Source organism: Tupaia chinensis, unplaced genomic scaffold (assembly GCF_000334495.1).
Source record: "Tupaia chinensis unplaced genomic scaffold, TupChi_1.0 Scaffold000079_1, whole genome shotgun sequence".
Taxonomy (NCBI): Eukaryota; Metazoa; Chordata; class Mammalia; order Scandentia; family Tupaiidae; genus Tupaia; species Tupaia belangeri.
The window spans coordinates 423,774-448,824 of record NW_006159540.1 but is presented as its reverse complement, the minus strand read 5'-3'; the positions used below and the strand labels follow the sequence as shown (position 1 = coordinate 448,824).

Genomic DNA, 25,051 nt, shown 5'->3' with positions numbered 1-25,051 from the left:
CTGACCTTGCCCTACAAATCCTATGTTGTTTTCTAGAGAACCAAAAAGTAAGCATTGCTAACGTACCTCAAACATGCAGGCATTTGAATAAATGATTTACGTAGCATCAATAGTTGGTATCCCATAAGTCATAAAGCATATATCTAAACCCAGGAACTGATACTTTAGGAGGTAAATTTGAGGAGTTGACAAAAAGTTAAGTTTAATTTTCCTCTTGAATTCTGTAGAGAAACTCTGAAATGTAAGAAAAAAATAAAATGACTACATTGGAAATTTGGGGAAAGTTTCAGAAATTCTTGACTAAATAATAACTAATTAAACACTCAATCTTCATTATAGGCAAGAGAACCTCTTACAAAATTGCTGGCAAGAAAAAGTATGTATTATAAAATCTTCTCATAATGCAGCATATTAGTGATTCTGAACAATTTGTCATAACAGTAAAATATTGAGAATCAAGTAACTTTGAGAGTCCTTTATTGATATTACTTGGTCTCCTTCTCTGCTCTTTTTACTTCATTGAATTTTATTTTCTGTTAATTATTGTATTTTGTGGTGACCCAAAGTTGTTATCAGCAGACAATGTTGGCCCCTCAGAAAAGGGTCTCATAGAATGGGAGAACATTAAGGCACCATGCTACAGTGAACAGCATTGAACATCACAGTCCATTGTATCATGGGAAACCACTAATTAACATGACTGCAAACATTTCTGGTCAGTTCAGTAGTAGGGAAGCTGGAATGCCTGGATTCTTCTTTAGCATATTTCAAGGGAATGGACCTAGTACATAAAAAGGTACCCAATCACCTATGAGCTGATACTTGGAACAGGCAAAGATAAGCTCATATATTTTTATAAAGCTCAATTCTGGATCTAGACAGATAAGTTAATAAAGAGCAGAAGTGTGAAAACAAGATACGGTATGACATACTATTCCAGCAAATATTAAAAAAAAATATTGACTCAAGGTAGTATTTCTTAGTTTACTAGAATAATGGGAAACAATTGAAAAATAAGCTTCTATTTACCATGTTTCACTGCATGGAAAACTTTAGCAATGCCCCTTGTTTGTACATCCAGCTTGGGCACTATTTTCTACACTTAAGCTAAGAATAATAATGTATATCTATTACTTATTATGTCTTGTAATTATATATATAAGTAGTCTTAGTTTATATTTTATATGTTTTATTGTCTATTTAGAATAATTCTGCTAAAATTAAGTTTTATTCTTTAAAATATTTTATTCAAATGGGTTTATGCATGAAAAATATTTTACAACATATGCTGTCATACTTAATTGTTTTTTATAGCACTAGCCATGATCTGTCCAATAAGCAATTAAACATACGTTAGGATATTGGTGTTGTAGCCAGATAAAATGACATTTTCCAAGGATTCCTGTATGCTCTCAAATGTACCAAGAGAGTTTGCTGCACAGATGTTAAATATTCTTCAAATGTAGCCCTGAAACATTAAAAAAGACTAGTTTGGGGGATAGTTTGGGTGTGAACAGCCCCATTACAGGAGTGATATTGTTTACACTGGTGCCTACATACCAGCCTTCCAGGATTTGCTGCCAAGTTCTCGTGTTTATAAAATGTATGTTTTAAGAGTTATAACAATAAGAAAAAACCCTGCTACTTTATTATAAACAAGATGACCTTTGCAAGCTCCAAATATATTTTCAGTAAGTAAGTAGAGTTTTGTAGACATTCTACAGGTGCATTCTGTTTCTATCCTTGAACCAGTTTGAATCTATAGTAACACCAGTGACCACTAAGGAAGCAGTCATTCATATCTGGTTCCTGGCCTTATACTTTCAACTCCTACTAAGGATTCCTCCCACTTCCATGTCCTTGCTCAGCCTCCATAGATTTATTATTTTTAATTCTAAAATACTGTTTTTTTCTTTAAAAAAATATTATTTTATCTACTTGTTTGTTGTTACTATTTTCTAGTTTGACCAGAGATACAGAGAGATAGGGAAAGTGAGAAAGCAAGACACCAGTTCCAGGACTCAAACCATAGTCAGCCATGTGGGAGTTCAGTGCCTCAACAATCACACCACCTGCCAGCCCCCACTTCACACCTCTTAGGTTAGCTATTTTTTTATACCACTAACTTAACTTTCTTTTTCCTTTAATTTTTTTTTAAAATTTCAATTTATTTTATGCATTCAATCACATGCTACTTAGCTTGCAAAGTGAATATTCTGACACGTGTACATTTCTCACTAGTCTAGTTAATAATTTGAAAACTAAAGTGTTATTTTTCACTTCATCATCTGCTCTTAGTTCTCTTGTCTAAGCTAGTTTTCACTGATACTCGCTGTTGAGTATCAAAATATTCAATTTCTATAAAGCATAAACTTTTATTACTGTCTGTCAAATTATTCTTAGCAATTAGCTTAAGTCACTTCCATATACACAGGTCATAGTCTTAGCCTTGTGGAAGGGAATGGGGAGGTAGGTGGTAGTTTATCTTCTAGCCTCATATCTAATAAAATGACTGCATCAAATATAATGACTGCATAATGACTGCATCTGTTTTGAGAAATATTTCATTAGAAAAAATTTTGTGCAACTTTAAAAACTTTAACAGCATCATAAGAACCACACTTGCCAAAATATTTGCATGCTATATGCCTAGATAACACTTTAGCAACTATTTCCTTAACCCAAAGTTAATTTATCCCAGCAATAAATGCTGAAGGAGAAGGAGACTTTTGAGGGACTTTGAATAAAATTATATCTATGCAGAAAATACTTTATCATATTACAGAATGAAGTATCTTGGTATTAATCTAAAATTTTAAATACATTCTTTGTCTATATGTTCTACATAAACCATGATGCTATTCTAGCTGTACATTGTTTGATATAAAAAATTAAATACTATCTTCTCTCTCCAGAATATAAATTGTTGCATGACTTTCTTTTCATCCTTGCCTGCCTCCTTTCCAGGTAACTTCTGAAGAATTGAATAGTATAATTCAGAATGTAATGACCTGGGTCGTGGCTACAGTGACCAGTATACTATACCCAGCCATCACGAAGTATGAAGAAAGGCTGCGAAATCATACATACCCAGTGTCTGATGACTCTGTCCTTTCTTCAGATAGTTCAAGTTTCTGTAGCACATGCAGTGAAGAGTTTACATATGGTAGTTACACAACTGCAGCAACAAAAACATTTCATGCAGAGCCCTGTGCATTTTCAGTTGATGTGTCAGTAAGGAGACCAACCACACCTTTAAGAGCCTCTGCCCACATGGAAAGAACAGTTGTGGGAAAAACATATCACAAGACAGGGCAATCTATAACTTCTGGACTGAAATATAATAAAGCTAACTTAATATATTCATATCCTAAGGTCAGAAGTTGCAAATCTGATAGTCAACTTTTAGCATCAGTTGAAACAGGCACCAAAAAGTCTAAAGATGCTACCACTGAAACAGATGGCCTAGGGAGTCCATTGTTTTATGATAAAAAAGCAAAAGCCATGGAGGAGATAAAGAATTTAAAGAATGTTTTTGTTAATTTTAAATGTCACTTGAAAGAGGAAACTCAATTGATTTTAGAAAGCATTTTTCAAGAAACAATGTCTGATTTAACTCAGGCCATTCCCTCCCTCTCTTCTGTCACTGCTGAAGTTTTTGTTGACCAAAGCGAGCCTGAAAAAGAAGATTTGCTCTCCAATGCTGATATTTGTTCAGTAGCTTCTGAAATTGTGGACAATATGCTTGAGAAGCTAGAGTGTGCAGTTGAGAAAAAGTGTGTAGAGATATTTTCACAAGAAGATTTGTCAGATGACGGTATGCCAAGCGTAACAACCAGTGGGGAAGGTCTCATATTACCAAATGAGAAAGTTTTAAAAGATTCACCACCTTATACTTTGGAACCTATGTGTGAAATAGCAGAGGATATGGTGCACACCATTTTAGAAAAGCTGATGACACTGACATCTTGTCAGCAAAACAAACTTCCTCATTTTGAAGATACAGGTAAACTTTACCATCAGCAAAATAAGACAGACCCAGCTTACAGATGCCTTCAAAGAGATGGTGAAAAACAATCTAGTTCTAAACCTAATGCATCTAATTTAATTGTCAAAGAAGAAATACAACATTTAATTACAAATATTTTTTCCCAGTCCTCTTTGCTTGGTTACATAGAGGATGCAGTCAGTACTATCCTAGGTTATGTACAAACTGAACTGAATAATGAGAGACTTATTGCATCTGAAGAAACAGTAGTACTCCTTCGACTACTCGATGATATCTTCACGGAGCTCCATCAGGAGCCAGTGAAAGCAGGAGTTCAAAAAAGCAAACGACCTAAACTAAGAGATCCATTGGATATTGAAGAAAAGTACAGAGTCATTGGCACTAGATTTTCTCAGGAACCTAGATCCAGAAGACCATTTCCACCTATTAATGTTCCAGGCATGGTTCTTTATTCTGAAGATGATAGTGAAGAAATAGAAAAAATTGTGGAAAATGTGCTTGATTCATCTTTCAAAGATGAAAAAGCAAAATTACAACAGCAGATTCCCGAAAACTGGTTTAAAAAGAGAAACAATTGTTTTGAGTACAAAAGAAATATCAAACCACCTACAAAGCCTGCTTCTCAAAACAAAGTTGCATTTCATGATTGGGGGTTAAAGACTGAGTTACCATCTAATAATGAAGATATTTTCATGGAAAAACCCTGTTTAAGTAAAGACATTCCAGTTTTTAATCAAGATCAAAAGCATCAAATACAAAAGGCTTCAGAAAACATAATTAAAAGTATTTTAAGAGAATTGCTCAAGGACCTATCTTCTGTTCCTCCTGATCACTCAGACAGCCGTACTGGCAAAGAAGCTTCAGTACATGTTTCAGAAAAACTGTCACATCGAGAATGCATGTACCAGATGTTCTCCAGGTCAGAAATTAGTACAGTGGCTCAAGAAATAACAGAGGCTGTGTTAAATATACTTCATAAGGCATCAAGCTTCATTTCCAATACCACTAAAAGTTCTATGTCATCATCAGTTCATCAAACTTCTCTAGATAATTCTGTTAGTCCCCATATGTTCAAAGAGGCACCAAATAAAAAGCCATTAAAAATATGGTTTGACAGTGAAAAGAAAATGAAATATTTATCTTCAGTTAATGTAGAACCTGAAAATTCATCTTGGTTAAACTCTGGAGAAAGTGAACCTAAACCTGTGGATCACATAGGTGATAAGATCATTCATACAATTTTTAAAAGGCTAAAGTCCTTTGTTTGTCCGAAATTGCAAATGGACTTCAAATCTTCCCTTGACAAGCAATCTTCATTACAATCTCAACTTAGTACCTATACAACTAAAGTAGTAAACATTGTTTTGCATGCAATCCAGAATGAATTGGAACTGAATAAGGAAAAACTAAATCTTGTGGCAGACCATACCAAATCCCTCACAGGTAAAGGACTTTTTGTCAATGCTGACAAGAAATTAGAATCCTTTGTAACAAATCTGAATGATGAGAGTATATCAAGTCCATTATTAACTTTTATTTGTGATCTGTTATCAAATGGACATGCAGATCAAAGAAATATCTTACCTCCTGAAGATAAGCCAATGTCTGCAACTTCATGTGAATCTGACAACATTGATAAACAAAAGATTTTGCTAAATAAGCAGGATAAAAAATCTTTTCTCAAACTTTTGGCTACACCTTGTACAATCCACAGTGTCATTAATAGAAATGATCTCAAAGAAAATGCCAAACTGCAAGTGTTGGACAGAATTGGGGAGACACTCCATGAAATGTTAAGTAAGTTAATTGGAACACATCCTCACTCTCAGCCACACTGTTGTCAGCAAGACAGAGAAAAGATGAAGGAAGATCAGGAATTGGCTGTTGCATTGCAGTCTAATATTCAGCTCATATCCAAAACAATTTTGGAATATATCCTAGCAAAATTATGTAGTATTGACACAGATACCAGTTTTGTAAGTTCTGGGTTTAATGCTGTCTCAGAGTTTCTTGACATTGACAGCCTATCATATGATTCAATTATTGAGGAGATGGCCAAATGTACCAACATGATCTCCAACATAGTTTCCAGAATGATTCAGGATGGTAATACAGAAGTTACTAAAAACAAGGCAAAAAATATAGTCCCTATCACTGCTAGAACAGAGAACACAAAAGGAATGCACTCAAATAAACTAAAATCTGTAGCTTCAGATATTCTTAGTATGGTTTTTGATAAACTGGAAGGGTTTGCCAATGGAAATTTAGAAACTCTGGGTGTTAGTAATGATGGAAATAAAAAGAGTGATAAAATGGACTGGGAATGTGGAAGTACCAGTGTTTCCACAGGCACACATGAAGAACCACTGCAGTCTGCATTATTCATGCATGCGAAGAAGGTATCAAGTGCTATTTTGAAGGCTATTCACACAGAATTAAATATGAACTCACCTGATTTGAGGACAAATATAAAAAACCCGCCACCTGAGACACAAATGCTTAAGAATATAGTAAATTTAATTTTAGATGCAATATCCTCAGATATATTTAATGAAACTGAATCCGAAGGGAGTGGCATTGAAACTTACCGGTATAGGCCAACTTACGGAAATTTTCTTCCTGGAGGAGCTGAATCAGATTCATTTCTAGAAGATGATGGAAATACAGAGAAAGAATTCATTGGAGAGACAACACCCATAATAGAAGAAACTAAAACTAATTCTCTTAAACAAAGGGTTCTAGAAAGAACTCTAAACAAAATCGAAATGAAACTCAAAGAACCACATAAATCTCCAATAATCCCTATTGTAAGAAATATTTTGAATGAAATTTTTCAAAGCACTTTAATCAGTCAATTAAATGTGCTTCCTCTCTCCCATTCTCATTTTAGTGTCACACCTCACAATCCTGATGCTCAAACATCTCTTCAATTTATGAATAAAATAATGGATCCTTTAGTATCTGATACAGATGTAACCATAGTGGCAGATAATGTTGTTAAAATTGTATTTCATAAACTTTATTCAGCTGCTGTGACTGAACGTAATGTAAGTGAAAATAGGCAAAAAACCATCACATTTTCAGCAAATGTTTCTTTTCATGAACAGACCTATCAAGGAAAGTCCTCTGCTACTGTGTTGGACAGAAATCCTTGGACTCATCAGTCCAGATTCAGTGTTGACAAACAGAGCAAGATAAATGTAGTTGAAGATATTATACAGGCAATATTAACAAATTTAGAAACTTTTACTACTTGTAAAGTAAAATCTTTCTTTTGCCCCCAAGTCAACATCACAGTTCCAATGGCTGTAACTAGTGAACAGGATAAGAGTCCATTGAGCAAAGAACCATTATCAGCCAATGATACGTATTCTGATGAGCAATTTACCTGTTATCCAGTAGATCATAATAGTTCAGGAGAGACCAACTTGTTATGTCAGAGATCTTTCTCTAAATTAAATACTTATGCAAAAGTAGTGGCTAGAAAAATTTTAGAAGGAATCAAACATGAGTTAGATAAAGAAAGAGAAAAGCCTTCCTTAACTCAAAATGTTGTGGTTTCTGAAAGTATTGCAAGTCGAATTGTGGAGACAGTGTTAGATGCTGTATCATGTAAGAGCAAATGTGACAAAAACAACTCTGACAAAGAGTTTGATGCATATCAGCAAGAAGATATTATTGAAAAGCTAGTCAATAAGAGAGAATATCGAAAAATCCTTCAGTTTCAAATACAAGACACTATTGAAGATATCTTATGTGATATTTACAAAAAAACACTGTATCAAAATAACCTCTCATTTGCCACACCCACTCTAAAATGTAGCATAACTGGTAAACATTCAGAAGCAAATTCTGAAATGTTCATTAAGGGTGCAAATAAGTTTATTCTTAAACCCTCAGTTCCTAAATCAGATGTCACTTTGATATCCAGTGATATAGTGGATATCGTTCTGCATAGTCTCCATTCTGCTGTTATGCTTGGCATAAATACAAAAGATTCTACATTTGCAAGATTGCCCCAAACCTCCTGTGAGATGTTTCCAAAAGCAGAGTGTCAACAGTCAAAAAATAAAATAAAAACAGAATGTGTTCCATGTTCAAGAAGTCACAAATCAGCTTATTCTGCTAATAATCAAATAACTGTAGTAGAAAAAGAAGATGCCAAGAAATTTGCTCCTGACCCATGTGAGGAAAATGCTAACTTCATTACTAAAACTATTTTCAGTAGGTTAGAATCTTTTGCCACAGAAAGAATAGACTCGTTAATTACTCTTGATTTCCAGCCTAAAGAAAAGTCATTTGTTAGCCCAGTATTGGAAAATTATAAACCAGATGACACCGCCTTTCATGACTCAAGCCAAGTGGAATCAGATATAAATGTCCTGAAAATATCAACAACTGAAACCATTCTCAGCCAAGAGTTCACAGATTCAACTTTTGCCAGTTACCGAGAAAAACTTGGATCCACAATTCATCTATCACCAGCTAGCCTTAAGGAATATGCTGATATCATTTCCAGTGCCATTTTGAAGCTTATTAAAAATGACTTAGACTTGGAAATCCAAAAGAGGTATCCATTTCCAAGCAGTATTGCATTCCAAGAAAACATCATTGTAAGTGAAATTATCAATGGTATTTTAAAGATTTTACATGACAAAAGATCTGTAAAGGAAATTAGTGTTTACTCAAAAGAGAATCCTAACTTTTCACAATTAACTGCATCAAATGAAATATTGGCAGAATGCAGAGAGAAAGAAAACATCGAATTGTCTCTATTTTCAAAGTGTCCATTAGGACAAAATCAAATGACAATGGCAAAGGAAAGTCAAAGGGTTGTTCTAGAGAAAATATTTATGAGAAATGGAGAATCAAAACAAAAGGAAAGAACTGAATTGCACAGTGCCGTGGAAAAACTTTTGAATAAGTTACATCAAAGAGTAATGGAAATCATGTGCCAATTGCCTCAGTTTGATGAGTTTCACCACTTTACATCTAATTCTAAAATTAAAACATCAGACGTACCACAAAATTTGGTTTTTCAGTCACATATCAACAGCGTAGCAAATGACATAGTTGAAAGCGTTTTAGGAAAAATGTACTCCGTAGTTGAAATGTCATTATACAAAAATAACAAAAGTAGAGGAGAAACAGAAACATCTGATGACAATGATGCCTTGCCAATAAACACATCGTACTCTGGAGGAACTAACCAAACAGAAAAAAGAAGTAATCCCTCAAGATGTGTGATATCACAAGTTTATGCAGACAGTCAAAATGTCTCTGTGTTAGAAGACAATATTTGTCAATATTCGCCATTGCAAGTGGGGAAAGATTTAGTGCAAATAGTTCTTACTAAGATCACATATTTCATCTCACTTCATCTTAAAGAATGTTTGTCCTCTGAAGGCTGTTCTGATGAGTTGCAACAACTAAGGCTCTATAGTTCTAAAGTCAGCCCTAAGAGCAGTCCCAGACTAGGCTTTAAAACAAGTTTAAAGGCAAAATCAAAAAGTACGCCTTTGCCCAAATTTAGAACAAAACCACACATAGGACCTAGTGGTGCTAGGGTCAAAAGCAAGACCAAGTTTGGTCTTGGAGAGAAGACTCTCAGAGAAACCCAGTCTAAGATCGCCATCGGATTGCCACATGTCCTATCAATAGGAGATGCCAAAAACTTACTGGAAAAAAGGCTGCCCACTTCAGAACTAAAAACATATGCCAAGGATATAATAAGTATTATCTTAGAAATAATTTTGAAAGAATTTGAGAAAGTGAAGCAAACTAGAGAAATGGCAAATATAAAAGCTTTGCCATCTGATCAAATTATGGCAGCAGGTAAAATGGTTAGTTCAGTTTTGCAAAAATTATATGCTATGAATAACCACAATATGGCTCATTCAACAAAATTCTCATATTTGAATGATCTCAAACTTTCACAGGGAAACAAAGATTCAGGGTCCCTTGCCAAACAACAAGCATGTTTTTACTTAGAGAATGTATCTTCACAGCTAGAACAGATCTTTCCGAAAGAAGGTATTTTTAAAAAAATGTTTGACAAATGGCAAACAGAGTCAAATGACATGGAAAATGAAAAATGTAAGCTACTGATGATAGCTGAAAATGTTTTGACTGAAATTTCAATAAAAGCCAAAGAATTAGAATATTCTCTTTCACTTTTAAATTTGCCTCCTCTTGAGGATTATAAAAGCAGGTTCTATAATCACTTTAAAGGAGTTTCTCCTAGGGCCAAGAATACTAAAGCACAAATTAATATGTTTGGAAGGGAAATTGTTGAAATGCTATTTGAAAAATTACAGCTATGCTTTTTGTCTCAAATGCCTACGCCAGATAGTAAAGAAGCACTAGCAAACAAGAAAGAACATCTTTCTGCTAAAAGTAAATATGGCTTTCCAAACAAGCAGAGCCTCAGGAGTTTACCAATCTGTAACACAAAGACAAATGAACAAACTTCTATGAGCTCTAGCAACCATGTTGTTCGAGATATTGTAGAAAGAGTTTTAAACATGTTAGAGTCATTTGTGGACTTACAGTTTAAACATATCTCTAAATACGAGTTTTCTGAAATAGTCAAACTGCCTATAGAAAATCTCTTTCCTGTCCAACAGAGATTATTAAGCAAAAAGATGTTGCCAAAATTACAACCACTGAAAAACTTTGCTGATGAATCCAAATCAAGTACAACTATTTCCAAGGATAACATACAGAGCACCCTCCTCCAGGCTCATTCATTCCATTCAGAATTACTTACCTATGCTGTTACTATTGTCAATGACATGCTTGGTGTAATTAAAAACAAATTAGACAAAGAAATAAGCCAAATGGAGCCATCTTCAATTAGCATACTGAAAGAGAACACTGTAGCAAGTGAGATCATTGGCACACTAATGGACCAGTGTACCAATTTCAGTGAATCTTTGATCAAAAACCTTCCAAAGGAAAGTACATTCCCTGGAACTGAAAATGCTTACATTGTTAATCAGGTTGAATTAGCATCTAAAATAAAAATGCCCACATCAAAGTCAAAGGAAGCTAGTTTGGGAAATAATCCTCAACAAGTGAATGTAGATGGTTTGGTGTTCTATGCAGAGGAAGATATTAAAGCAAAGTACAGAGTTCCAGCCAATTTTTCCTCATATATCAGATCCTCTTTAGAAGATACGATTAAAATCTCAGAGCCAATGGAAATGCCTGATTCAGAAACTATATCACCATGTTCTAGAAACAAAATACGAGACCACAGCCCAAAGAAATCTAACTTTGGCCATGTGGACGAGGCCATGAGAGGAAATAACTTTCTCCCTGAAGGCAGTGTTTTACAAAAAATGTTTAAGAAAGCAAATGACTCTACGGAAGCATCATTACAGCAAGTAATGTCATTCATAGAAATGGGAAAAGGTGAAAATCCAAGAGTGTTTCATTATGAGACCATTAAACCACGGGTTGAGCCAAACCAAATTCAGACAGCAGTTTCTCCACTCAAAATATGTTTAGCTGCAGAAAACATTGTCAATACTGTACTGTCCAACTATGGCTTTCCAAGTCAACCACATACTAATGAAAGCACAGAGACCATGAAACCATTTTTCATACCAAAGCAAAATACTTTGTCTGAAATATCTGGAGGAGAAAAGAATGAGAAAAATCTGCTTAGAATTTGGGATAAAAAAATCAACTGTATTTCTGAAGAAGAAAATGGAAACCCTGAAGACAGCAGAGGAAATGTTTCCTTATTGCAAAAATGGCAAAATAAGAAATATTCAAAGAAAAAGAAAATAGAGACTCTGAAAGAAGTTGAAGTCATTGCTTTTGCTGATCATGAACTGGGTCCGAATGAAATTCATTTGGTAGCAAGACATGTCACCACATCAGTGGTCACATATTTTAAGAACTTCAAAACTAGAGGTAAGAAAGAGATAATTTGCTTTAAAAGTTAGCATAATTTAAGAAAAAGTAGTATAAGACATACTTAAAAGATCTATCCAAGAAGATTTATTCAGTGTTTCCTGAATATAACCTTAGAGGTTGGGTGATTATTTAATTGCTCTTTATCAGTACACTTAAAAAATTAAAATGATAAATGCTTGTGTGGTTTGAAATTGAAAGGTGTGCTGCTCAGTTTTCTATTATCTGCAGATGAGAGAAAAAATCAGATTATTTTAAAAGTCAGGGATCTTGGTTGAGCCTGAGGCAAAATTCTAAAGTATTTTAAGTTTTTATGTATGCCTTCTTTATAATTATGTGGTATATATACTTAATTGATTGAAGTTATTCAACCTCTTTTCAAAGTGTATAGTTGAAATCCTCATCATTTTTGTTTGTTTTGGGAGAGGTTTTTGCTATAGGGCATTGTGCGCTCCAGAAAGACAGAGAGAGGCAGAGAGATAGAAAGTGAGAAATCACCTGCCCCCGGGGGATGGCTGCGCCACAATGCCCCCTCCTCCATTCTCCTCTTGGGATCTTGGGCACACACACACAGGCGCCCGGCGTGAGTTCCAAGCCACTGGGTCTGGGATGTGAACTGCAGTCAACTACATGGGAGTCCAGCGACATAGCCATTATGCTAACTGCTGATCCCTGTGTTCCAGTATTCTGACGTAAATTTTTTTTTAATAGTTGCACATGTTCTCATAAGAATTATGTTTGCATTCCTTTCTAAGAATACTCATTAGTATAGATTGAACTATGTCTAATAATCATTATTGTATATCGAAAACAGTTGATCATTGTCAATTTTATAAAATTCAATCCAATATTACTATAATAGCTATCAATTACCAGTAGCAAGTGTTTACAGTACTGCTTCAGAGACATCATCTGTCCATCATTCAAAAAAGAGAACACATATTAACAATCCTATACACCTGCAAAAAGACTATTTTCCTTGCTTAAAATCACTATTGTCAAAGTGGACATATATGCAATTTCATTACAAATTCATAAGCAGAATTTATTTACGCATGATGAATTGATCTTAGAAAATAAATAAAACATGGGGCTGGCAGGTGGCATGGTGGCTAAGGGCACTGGCTGACTGTGGTTCAAGTCCCTGACCTTGTGGCTTGCTTTCTTCTCTCTCTCTCTCTCTCTATCCCTCCCTCCCTCTTTGGTCAATTAACCTTAATTAATTAATTAACTAGCTAATTAATTTTAAAAAGAAGTTATAAAATAAATAAAATAACCAAGAGAAGATCCATAATTCTATCTTACTAGCACTTGGCTCTCTCTGTCATATTTATTCTCTATACTTAGACATGTCCAGGCCTTTCCAGTGACATTGCTTGTGTTCCTTCCTTCACTTATTCCAAGTGGAGTATTCTATACTTTTTCTCTCCTCAACTCAACAGAGCTAAATTCTCTAGTAGTCAAGTTTCAGCTTAAAGCTGTCCATGTCCCTCAGGTCTTACCTGATTCTACATGAAGAGGTATAATACAACATTAGGTCTTGAAAATTTTTTGAAAAAAAAAGATAGCGTAATGCTCTAGCTACTACTGACAGAATTTGGTCGTAACAAATAGGCAATGATTTATAACAGATACCCCGTTCCCTTCCCTTGTGGCTTGCTTTCTTCTCTCTCTCTCTCTCTCTATCCCTCCCTCCCTCTTTGGTCAATTAACCTTAATTAATTAATTAACTAGCTAATTAATTTTAAAAAGAAGTTATAAAATAAATAAAATAACCAAGAGAAGATCCATAATTCTATCTTACTAGCACTTGGCTCTCTCTGTCATATTTATTCTCTATACTTAGACATGTCCAGGCCTTTCCAGTGACATTGCTTGTGTTCCTTCCTTCACTTATTCCAAGTGGAGTATTCTATACTTTTTCTCTCCTCAACTCAACAGAGCTAAATTCTCTAGTAGTCAAGTTTCAGCTTAAAGCTGTCCATGTCCCTCGGGTCTTACCTGATTCTACATGAAGAGGTATAATACAACATTAGGTCTTGAAAATTTTTTGAAAAAAAAAAGATAGCGTAATGCTCTAGCTACTACTGACAGAATTTGGTCGTAACAAAGAGGCAATGATTTGTAACAGATACCCCGTTGACTAGAACAAAGAATGAAAACCTTTGCCTAACTTGGCTGGCCCTCTTTGTGATATACTATAATCTGGGGGTAAAAGACAATTGCCATTGTGATTTATCACTAATCTTTCTAGAATTTTAGTCAAGTCGATATTACAACACAATTCTTTCATGTCCTAAAAGCAACACAAAGCATAGCATTAATTTTTTTATGATTTTTTTGATTTTTTAAAATTTAATTGTCTTTTATACATTCAATCACATTATTATTTGTCTTACAAAATAAATATTTCAACAGGTGAACATTTCTCTCTAGTACAGTTGATAAAACTATAAAATATCTTCAATAGATAATACCACATTTCTTCTTATTCATATTATTATTATTTCTTGTTCTCATTATCATTTTTTCAAACATCCAATCACTACACATCATTTGGCTCATAAAGAGAATTTACCTAAAATGAACTACTTCTCAGACCAGTCCAGTTGAGAATACTATGCATGTTATCATCAACAGGTAATAGACTAAAAATATTTTTTAATTGTTTTGATGCCTCTAGGTATTACTGGAGTCATGCTAGGATGTATCACTAAATTTAGAAATACTTTTCCTGCCTCAGGGTTTACAGATTTTTGGATCCCATAGCCATCAAAGAAAGGCAGATATCAGCACTTGATTTAGATATTTGAATTCACTGGAGCTACTTTTTTCAATTTTCTGGATAAAATTAAGATTGCACAAGATGAGCAATAAATATTTGTGGAAAATCTAGTCTGAGTTTTTGTTAGTTTTTTTTTTCTTTCCTAATGGGGTGCTCCAAAGTTGAAATACAAGTGTAAAAATTACCAATATACTGAATTTTATGTATTTTACTTCAATGCATGCTAAAAGTGATAATGTTTTCTTTTTTTAAGTTTCCATTGAGGAGAAAATATCTATTGTTTCTACATTGTCAAGGACAAAATGTGAATCCAAGCAGACTCTGAGAAGCATATACAATAATTCTTTGATCTATCAATTTTGTGAGCATCTAACTGAGTCAGTCATTTGCCATTTAATTTCAAGTATTTCTGATGGCACTAGAGAAAGTAAAGAGCAAGAGAAAGCACGGAAAATTCAAGATGTAGCATTTAACAAGATTATTTCAATTCATTCTCATAAGTTTGAGAGCAGATCGATTTCTGTTGGAGAACTTGCTCTAAGTATTTCTGAAATTATTGTTGAAATCCTTTTCAATAGCAAGATTATAGAGATGAACATTGCGCAGAAAATGGTTTCCATAAAAGCAAAATACATTTACTGTCCAGGAGTAGCTTCTGCTGACTTTGATGATCTTTTTCAAGATCTCTTAATAGGAGTGATTCATGTACTGTCCAAAGAAATAGGAATAACTCATCACTTTGAAAATAATGTAAGAAACAAGTCGTTTTCTATAATTAGAAGCAACAGTGAGTCCATTAGCAATCAAACTAATACCATGAAAATACAAGAAGTCTACAGAGATCAGGAATCATCTATTCACCAAACTGATCAACTGGCTCAAAAGAATAAATTGAGTTACTTGGCTTGTAAATTAGATACCCTAGCTGGTAGCCTAGAAAGTCGTGAATCCAAAGAAGTAGTCAATAAAGTGTTTAATATTGTTTTAGACTTATTTTCTCCAGATGAATGCTCAAATGGAGCTCTGGATTCTGGTCAAATAGCAAAAACATTTTTCTCCTCTCCAAATAATCAACAAAATAACAGCATACTTAGAAATAATGTAGGGCTCTCTCCCAAATCAGTTTTTCTTCTCAATGTTGTTTGTGAGAAACTTGTTAGAACACTTTTGGAAAAATTCACAAGCACTATGTTTCTTGATAATGGTCCCTTTTCTGATGAAATATCATCAGAAGATTGTCAACTTTTAAAAATACTTCAAAGTATAAAAGATGGAGATTTTGATTATTGTAAGGGAGCAACGGACTGTGAACAACTTCAAGGAGATTACACGTCTGGTCTTTTGGAAAATCTGCCAGAAATTGATCAAGATTTATTGTCATCAGACACTATGCTTGCTACTATTTCCCACAGATTGGTTAAATCATTGATGGACAAGCTATCTCAGAGTATACAGCAAGCTCCTGAAAGCCCACCTTTTGCAAATGGGCATTTAAACCCTAGGACAAGAGAAATACAGTCTAGTTCCACAAAGGTGAAATGGCCAGAATTAATAGAATTAGGACAAGGTAAAGGCTCTTTAGAAATCATGAGTTGTAACAGTAATTCTTTGACAGGATCACTAAATAATCCCAATATTGTTAGCTCCAGAATGCAAGCACCATTTGGCACGCAATATACAATAAAATCTTCTGTGTCAGATCTTAAAAGACAGACAACAAAAGAAAGGAACACAATAACCATTCATAATAAGTTACATCAAAGAGGTATGAATGCAGGTGTTTATTCAGCCACATTTTTAGAGGAAATAATTTCAGAATTGTTTTTTAATCTCTCTACCTCACTGTGGGGCAAAAATAAGAATATCACTGAGTCCTATCTCAATGACATGAATACATTACTTGTTAACAAAGTAGTGAATGAGTTTAACGACGCAAAAGTCACTGTTCTACGGAATTCTGAAGAAAGGCTGTGTTTTCCAACAGTTCATAAAGATACAATTAGTAAGATTGTTAACTCAGTTTATTATGATGTTCTACAGCAATATGAATTGGAAATGACCCGTGGTAATAATCTGTCGTGTGACAATACTCCAATTGCAGGACAAATAACCAGTAGCATATTGTTTGAGATTTTAGACTACCAACTCCCATCTTGTTTTAGGGAAAAGCTCATGCCACATTCATACTACCCTCTCAATGCTAAAACTATATTGCAGAAGCTTCAAAATAACCTGAGAAAATTTACATTACAACCTTGGTCTTCAACAGGTTATAGCACCATGTTATCACATTCATTTTTAGAAAATATCATAAAAAGGCTTTTATCTCAGCTCATTCCTCAACCCAGTAAGGCTTCTTATTTAGAAAAAAATTATGTCATGAGTTCAGATTTTAATGAAATGTCCACCTGTATAATAAGTAAGGTTATGTCAGCCATTTCAAAACATAACATTTGGTTCACTATATATGATAGTCAATATCTTTATACAGGACAAAACCTTGAAAAGATGGTGGATTCTGTTTATAGTAATATTTTGAAAATGTCTGACTCCCTTCTTTCAATTCAGAAAAGCATAGTCAGTCGAAGTCCAATCATAGTTGAGCAAATAGCCAGCTTTATTATCCAAGAAATTATTGAAAATCATCTTCACCCCTTTTTGTGTGGAGAGTCTTTACCTCGCCCAAGGACCCCACTCGATGAAGTATCTAACATGGTTAAACAGGTTCTCAGAGAAGCAATAGAATCAAACAGATCCCATACGCTATCACCATTATGTATTTATCCTGATATATTTGTTAGAGAGATTGTTGCTAGACTTTTATCAAAGATTTTCAACCCAAAGCATAACACTGAAGTTGAGCTAGAAAACATGACCCAAAAAATCGTAAACTCTATAAACAATCATTTAGACAAAGCTAAAATTCTTACTCTCTGTGAAAGAGAAGAGTCTTTTCCTTCTGTAGATACAGATATTGTGAATGAACTTGTCTCTTCAGTTTATAGGAATGTTTTGAAACAACATGGCCTAGACCCTGATGTTGATCAAGAGTCTGAAGATACTGACATTTTTGTTGAAAATATTACCAACTTAATTATAGCAGCTATTTCAGATTACCTTCTTCACCCACTGTTTTCTGGGGATTTGCAAACTTCTTCCTGTTCTATTTCAACAGCTGACAATATTGTTCAAGAAATCCTTAGTAACATCAGAAAATCTACCACGCCAAGTCAGATTTTACCTCCATATAACACTTTACTGCCATATACATTTTTAGAAGACATGATCAGAATACTATTATCTAGATTCTTCCCTTCTGCATCTAGCATGCTTCCAAATATAGAAAGCCCAAGAGACAGACCAAGAGGAAACTTCAATGAAATTGCATCCAACTTAATCAGTGATATCAGAATGAAAATATCCCAACATGAAATTCGGTTTTCAAAAGATGAAGAAGAAACCAACTTTGTTTATTCAGAAGATGATGCTCAGCATCTTGTTGACTCAGTATTTCAAAACATTCTACAAAATTCTGAGTCTCAAGAATCAGTTGAGCAAGATATCACAAGCAGTAATGATGTTCTTATTGACAGAATAGCAGGTTTTATCATTAAACATATCTGTCAACAACATCTTCAGCCATTTGTGGATAGAAAGTCATTACCTTCTTCACCCTACACATATCTTGATGATGAAAGAAGGCAGCTATTTTATACAAGTGTTTATTCCTCAAGTTTTTTGGAAGATGTGGTATCTGGGGTTTTAAGCAAAATATTCCACAGGGTGATAGGCATTGTACAAACTAATACAGTAAAAGATTCAGAAGATGAACTGTTTGATGCAGCTGAAAAACTCATACATTTAATTACAGAGGAATTCTCAAAAGCCCAAGTTAGCATTATAGACAATGCCGAAGAACAATTGCATTTACCCCCAGTGGAGCAAGAGAAAGTCAAAAAAATTATTGACATGGTATACAGTAAAATTTTGCAAGAATATGAAATGGAAATAATGCCCCAAAAATATTTTCTAAATGACCCAAAGACCTTGGCTTCAAGGGTAACTAAAATCATCCTGGCTGAAATTTTTGATTTTCAAATTGATCCAGATCTTATAGCAAATTTACCTTGTAAGTCATATTCCAAACTCAGTGCTAATGTTTTGATAAAGAGAGTCCAATATGGTATTAGTAAATCAAGATTCCGAAGACAAGCTTCAACCACATATACTACTATGCTATCACATACTCATTTAGAAAAAATAGTCACTCAGCTTATGTCTCAGATGAGTCCGTTAGCCTCCAGTATGGAACATCCAGATACTCCTCAATCAGACTTAAGTAATACAGTCATAAAGCTGATTAATGAAATCATGTCAATAATTTCAAAACATGCAATATGTATAGTAAAACAGGGGAATGGAAAACAAAGTATGATCTCAGAAAAAGATATACAGTCAATGGCTGACTCTATTTATGCTGATCTTTCTTGTTCAGATTTATACCAGTCTCTTATGAAAGATAAAAAGGCCATAAGTAATATACCTGTTTCTAAAATAGCAAGTTTTATAATAAAGGAAATCTTTAATCATCATATTCAGTCATTTTTATCTGGAGATAAATCTCTCCTTTCAGCTCCAGCTGACCAAAATTATAAACATAAACCAACAGATCCTAAACAAAGAGAACTATCTTTCATTGTGAACTCGGCTATTTTTTTGGAAGAAGTAATTTCTCAGCTTCTTTGCAAAATTTTTTATGCATTCACACATAATGTCTTGGCTGCTGAAAACCCAGATAGAGCAAAAGCCAAAATTACTGGCATTGTTACAACATTAGTAAAATCAATTGTTCTGGAGTTCACCACGTCAGAGATTTTAGTTGCAGAAAACTTTGATGAAAATTTGTGTTTTTCAGAAAGATATCAAGAAATGGTTCAAAATACAGTAAACCCAATTTATGAAAAAATATTAGATGAATATAAATCTCTGATTCAAGTATACAGGGTCATACAAAATGATACTATCCGTTTTGGAAGGAAAATATATAATTTGCTACTGGAAGAAATTTATGATTACCAGGTACAATCATTAGTTTCAGGAGAATTAGAGTCCTCTTCCTTTTCTTCTCCTCGAGCTGACAATATCATCAGAAATGTGCTCACCATCCTTTTGAAAGATAGCCATTCCTTGCCATCATGTATTACTGTGTTGCCTCGTTCTCTTTTAGAAGATATGGTTTACAAGCTTCTAGTCCATATCTTCCCTTCAACTGACACTGAAACTGAACTAAAAGAAGAAGAGGTTATACCAGATCACGAGTGTGTGGATGCAGTTTCAACACTGACAGATGAAATTATAAAAGAAATTTCTGAACATGAGATCCGACTTGCCACAGCGGAAGAGAATGCCGGAAGTATACAATTAGAAGCTATTGAGAATTTGGTTGACTCCATATGTAGTAATATTTGGCAAAAATCTGAATTCCAAGCTGAAGTACAGAAAAATGCAAACAAAAAAGAAAGTTCATTTCTCAGTAAAATAGCTGGATTTATTATGAAGGAAATCATGGATCATCATTTACAGCCATTTTTACATGGTGAAGAATCATTGTCCAGTGACTTACCTGATACTGGCCATGACACAGTACTTGCGGAATCTGTTAATAAAAAGACACAATCTTCTCTGTATTCAGCTACATTTTTAGAAGATGTAATTGTTGACCTTGTTCATAAATTTTGTTCTCTCCCAACTATTACTGAACATTCTAAGAAAAATGAAATGCCAGAACCAGATATTGTGGGCTTAGCTATAACATTTGCAAATTCTCTTATAAAGGAATTTAGCAAAAGTGAAATTAAAGTTTTACCAAATGCTGAAGAAATGTTTTCTTTCCCACCAGTTGATAAAGACACAGTTGACAAAATATCTAATTTTGTGTATGATCAGTTCATAGGAAAATATGAACCTAATGATATTCGGAAAGATAATAAAAGTAACTTTGTTATAGAAATGATTGCTGCTTTAGCTCAGAAGGCAATCTCTGCATTCAAGATTCAACCACTTTTTTCAGGAGACTGGTCTTCTACTTTCTTTTCATTTCTAGATCCAGAAAACATCACCCAAAGAGTTCAACACCTACCACAGAAAACCTCTACAAAGATAAACAGATACCTAAGAGGCAATGAACTTACTTTACCAGAAAATTTATATAAAAACAATTCTTTAACCTTAGATGAGAAAAATGCAATGGACCTTTTGAAAATAGATAGAAGCGCAGTGAGTGGAAATAAAAGTTTCAAAAGCAAGGGCACATCAATGAAAAAAGGCAACATCCAAGATCCAATACTTACCTCTATAACTACCATTATGAAAAGCAACGTGACTAACCAATTAACAGGGTCAACTTCAGGTGCAGCAAATAAAAAGGAGGATGAAAACAAAGCAGAAATTTACATTCAAAACTGTAGTGAAAATGTGTTGAAACTTACTGCGCCAACAGCTGGTGTAAAAAGTAAAGATACTCAGGAATCAGATTTTAGTAAAACACTTACAAATAATGAAACTGAGAAGAAAACAAAATTATCCCTAAAAGATAAAGAAGATCAAGGTGGTAAAATACATGAACATTTTTCAGTAGTTACTGATGATACAGAATTTGAGAAGGAAGTACTCAGAGGAAACTTTGAAATAGATGATGATAAAAAGATTGACAATACAAAGGATTTATTTAAAAAAGAAGACAAACCCTTTCAATTATCATCTTTGAAGTTCAAGGTAAAAAATATGGAGGATGCAACAGAGAAATCTTTAAAGGTAGTAACACAAAAGCCAAACAATGAGAAGAGAAATGTGCCAGCCCAAATAGATACGGTTGAAGAACAAAGCTCAGATTACGAATGTGTTCAAAATGTCATTGAAAATATTTATGACAATATTTTAGAAATATCTTCTGATCAAGAGTCAGCAGATTTTTCAAAATCGAGATATAGCAAAAGCCTCTCAGAGGATAAAGACTTAAATGTAATTCAAGAGACTGGCAAGGATTCTATACAGCCTATTGCAAAAAATGATTTATTTGCCTCAATTAATAAAAATGTCCATGCTGAAGAGAAAAAGATAGAAAAAGAGGAAGAGAGAGAGAAAAAAGAAGAGAAGGAGAAAGAGAAAGAAAATGTAAAAGAGAAAGAAAATAAAAGCCTTTCTTGTAAAGCAGACCATCCTCAGTACCCACCAGAAAGTAAAGTTGGAATTTTTCCTGCAAAACTATTAGAAGATGTTATCACTGAACTGGTTAACAAATTGATCTTTTCTTCATCATCAAAAGCACAAACATATCATACATGTACAAATGTGGATGATGAACTAAATCAATCTGAACTCTATGACACAGCTATGAAACTTATTGATTCACTGTTAAAAGAATTTTCAGATGCTCAAATTAAGGTATTTAGGCCAGAAAAGGGAAATCAGTGTTTTCCACCTGTGGAAACAATGTCTTCAGTTCCTAAAGCACCATCCAAATATAAACAAACAATTGCTGATGAAGCATCATCTAGCATTAAAATAAAAACGGAGGATAAAATTTCACATGTGCATAAAATGCCTAAAAAACCCTTTTTCCTGGAAAAAGTGCCATCATTTGATAAGTCATTGGTTAACAAAGTTGTTCACTCCTCTATTTGCAGTATTTTGAAGGAGTATAGATCTCAATATTCTATTTGTAAGAATATAAACAGCAATAGGGGAAATTTAGCAAGAAGGTTAACTAGTGCTGTGATAAATGAAATTTTTGAGCATCAGCTTAATTTAATATTTGGTAATGAGATCCCAGCTGCAGCATGCTTACCTCTGGAATCAAAAGATTTTGTTAAAAAAGTCAAAAAAGTGGCTCAAACAACCAACAAAGAATGTCAGACATCATCACCGTATACCATAATATTGCCTCATACATTTTTAGAGGATGTGATTTCTGCTCTTATATCTAAAATCTTCTCAACGATATGCAACTCCAAAGCAGAAGCATCTGAGAACAATGTGTTTACAGAATTGGATTTCTTTCAAATGAAGTTAGTAAATACAGTTGAAGCAGAGATCGCCAAAGATAAAGATATGATTGTACAATACGTAGAATCCTTACATCCTAATGATGAGGAAATTATTCAATTGGTGGTTCAGTCTATTTATAATAATCTCTTGCCACAGTTTGGATCTCAAGAGAGCATACAAAATTGTATAACCAGTGGATGCAGAATCCTTTCAGAAACTATAGTTGACTTAGTTCTACGAGAGGTGGCTGGCAACCAGTTGCAAAATTATTTTTGTGGAGAGTTAACTCCATGCCAGTGTGCAGAAGTTGACAGCGTGGTTGAAAATATTCTCAAAGATGTTACCCAAACTACTCATGTTTCCCCACCTCAACCACCACAGGCTCATAAATTGCCTTACAATGTAATAGAAGAAATTTCTGTAAAATTTTTATCAAAGCTCTTATCTAGGTTTCCCAAAGTACAGAATGAAGAAACAAAATCTCTAGAAGAAGGAATGCAAAAAATAACCTCAAAAATATTAAACTCAGTTCAAGAATTTATCTCTAAAAGTAATATTAAACTTATACCATCAGCCAAGGAATCATCCAATATACCTGTGGGTGACAATGCAACCATAGAAAAAGTCGTTAATTCTGTTTATACCAGTATTTTAAAGCACTCTGGTTCTTATACTTCTGTATTTAAAGATTTAATGAGTAAGAGCAATGTCCTGTCTGATATAATAGGCTTTTTAATGGTGAAGGAGATTTCCAATTCTGAATTCGAACCTCAAGTAGAAGAAGAAGTGTCAAGTTCAGAATTAGTTCTGGAAGCGGTCAAAATTATGGAAAAAGTGGTCAAAATTATTGATGAATTTAAATCACAAGAAAAATTTCCATCCAAAAAAGGTTCTATGTTAGATGTCAATTTTTTAGAGGAAGCATTGGCCTTGTTTTTGTCTAAACTAGTAAGGTTGCCAAGTGGGTCAAAAAAAGATGCAAAAAATTTATCAAAGTCTGAGTTAAATAAAATTGCATCTCAACTCACAAAATCTGTAACAGCTGAAATTTCAAGAAGTAACATAACTCTTGTAGCTGCTGATTCTGAAGAACATTTTTTATACCTAGAAAATAAAGAAATGATTTCTAAGGTTGTTGATTCTGTTTATAGTAATATACTCCAACAATCTGGAACCTATAGAGAACTTTATGATGATATAAAACATACAAACATAGTCTTCCCTGAAAAAGTGGCTGGTTTAATTATCAATGAAATTTCAGGTTTTTCGTTAGATACAGTTATCTCAGAGAATTCAAATGCCAATCAGTATGATCTAGACATTAATAGAATTGTGCAAAAGGCACAAGAGCATGCTGTTGAAAAGATCCCTGACTTCTACAAAGAGTTAGATCAGGATTCATTTGAAGAGGAAACTCCTGTTAAAATAGTTCCACATTTAGGAAAAAAACCAATCAAAATAGATCCAAGTATTATTTCTGAACACTTAGCAGTTATTTCTGTAAAAACTCAACCTCTTGAGAAATTGAAGATTGAGTGTTTAAAAAGAACTGGACACAGCATAGCAGAACTGAGAAGAGCATCAATAAGTGGGAAAAGTTACTCTTCACATTCATCTACCACAGAAAGGAAAAAGAGAGAAAGACGTATCTCATTGAATAAGACAGGACGACTAGATGTAAAACCGTTTGAGGTAAGTGGAAAAGCAGTGGCAAAAAGCAGGAGTGTATAATGAGACAAGGTCATTTTGTGATTTCCTTCTTCCAATAGTTACATTAGGATGAATGGTTTTTGTTCCTCAGTCCAATAGGAAAATTGGTATAAGCCTCATTTGGAGATTCAGAAGAAACAGTCTTGTTTATTTCCTTTCTTTGTTATATATACCTATAAATGTTCAAAGGAGCCAGTTAATATAATATCAAGACATTCAGAACTATTAAAATGGCTTTGTCAACGTTAAGGATCCCCAGTACTCTTAGCAATATTCGTAAGTACACATTAGACTGCAAACTCTCAAATTGCACTTGTTCTTATCATTTAACTTTTGTTAACTTTTCACATTTACTTTCTACTCTCAAGATATGCAAAATTTCTTTCCTCTTCTCCGCTTATTCTCAACTAAGTGGCCTAATGCTGTTTCCCTTCACTGTAGCTCTGCCATGTAGCCCCATATTCAAATATATTAAAATAATTGAAAGTTCTAAAAACCCAAAATAATGCTCTTATTTCAAGACAACTGCTACTAAAGATGAAAAAATGGCCTGGCTAACAGATTGAGTTATGCTGATC

At 34.0% G+C, this 25,051-nt stretch overlaps 1 protein-coding gene across 1 annotated transcript in view; it reads left to right on the top strand.

Annotated features, from left to right (window-relative positions):
• The window catches only part of FSIP2 (fibrous sheath interacting protein 2), an 89,055-nt gene that overhangs the window by 43,282 nt on the left and 20,722 nt on the right, over nt 1-25,051 (top strand). Inside the window, exons 15-17 of the mRNA XM_006142703.1 lie at nt 340-376; nt 2,968-11,932; nt 14,971-24,455. Coding sequence (XP_006142765.1) covers nt 340-376; nt 2,968-11,932; nt 14,971-24,455 — 18,487 coding nt within the window. The remainder of the gene's footprint in view (nt 1-339; nt 377-2,967; nt 11,933-14,970; nt 24,456-25,051) is intronic.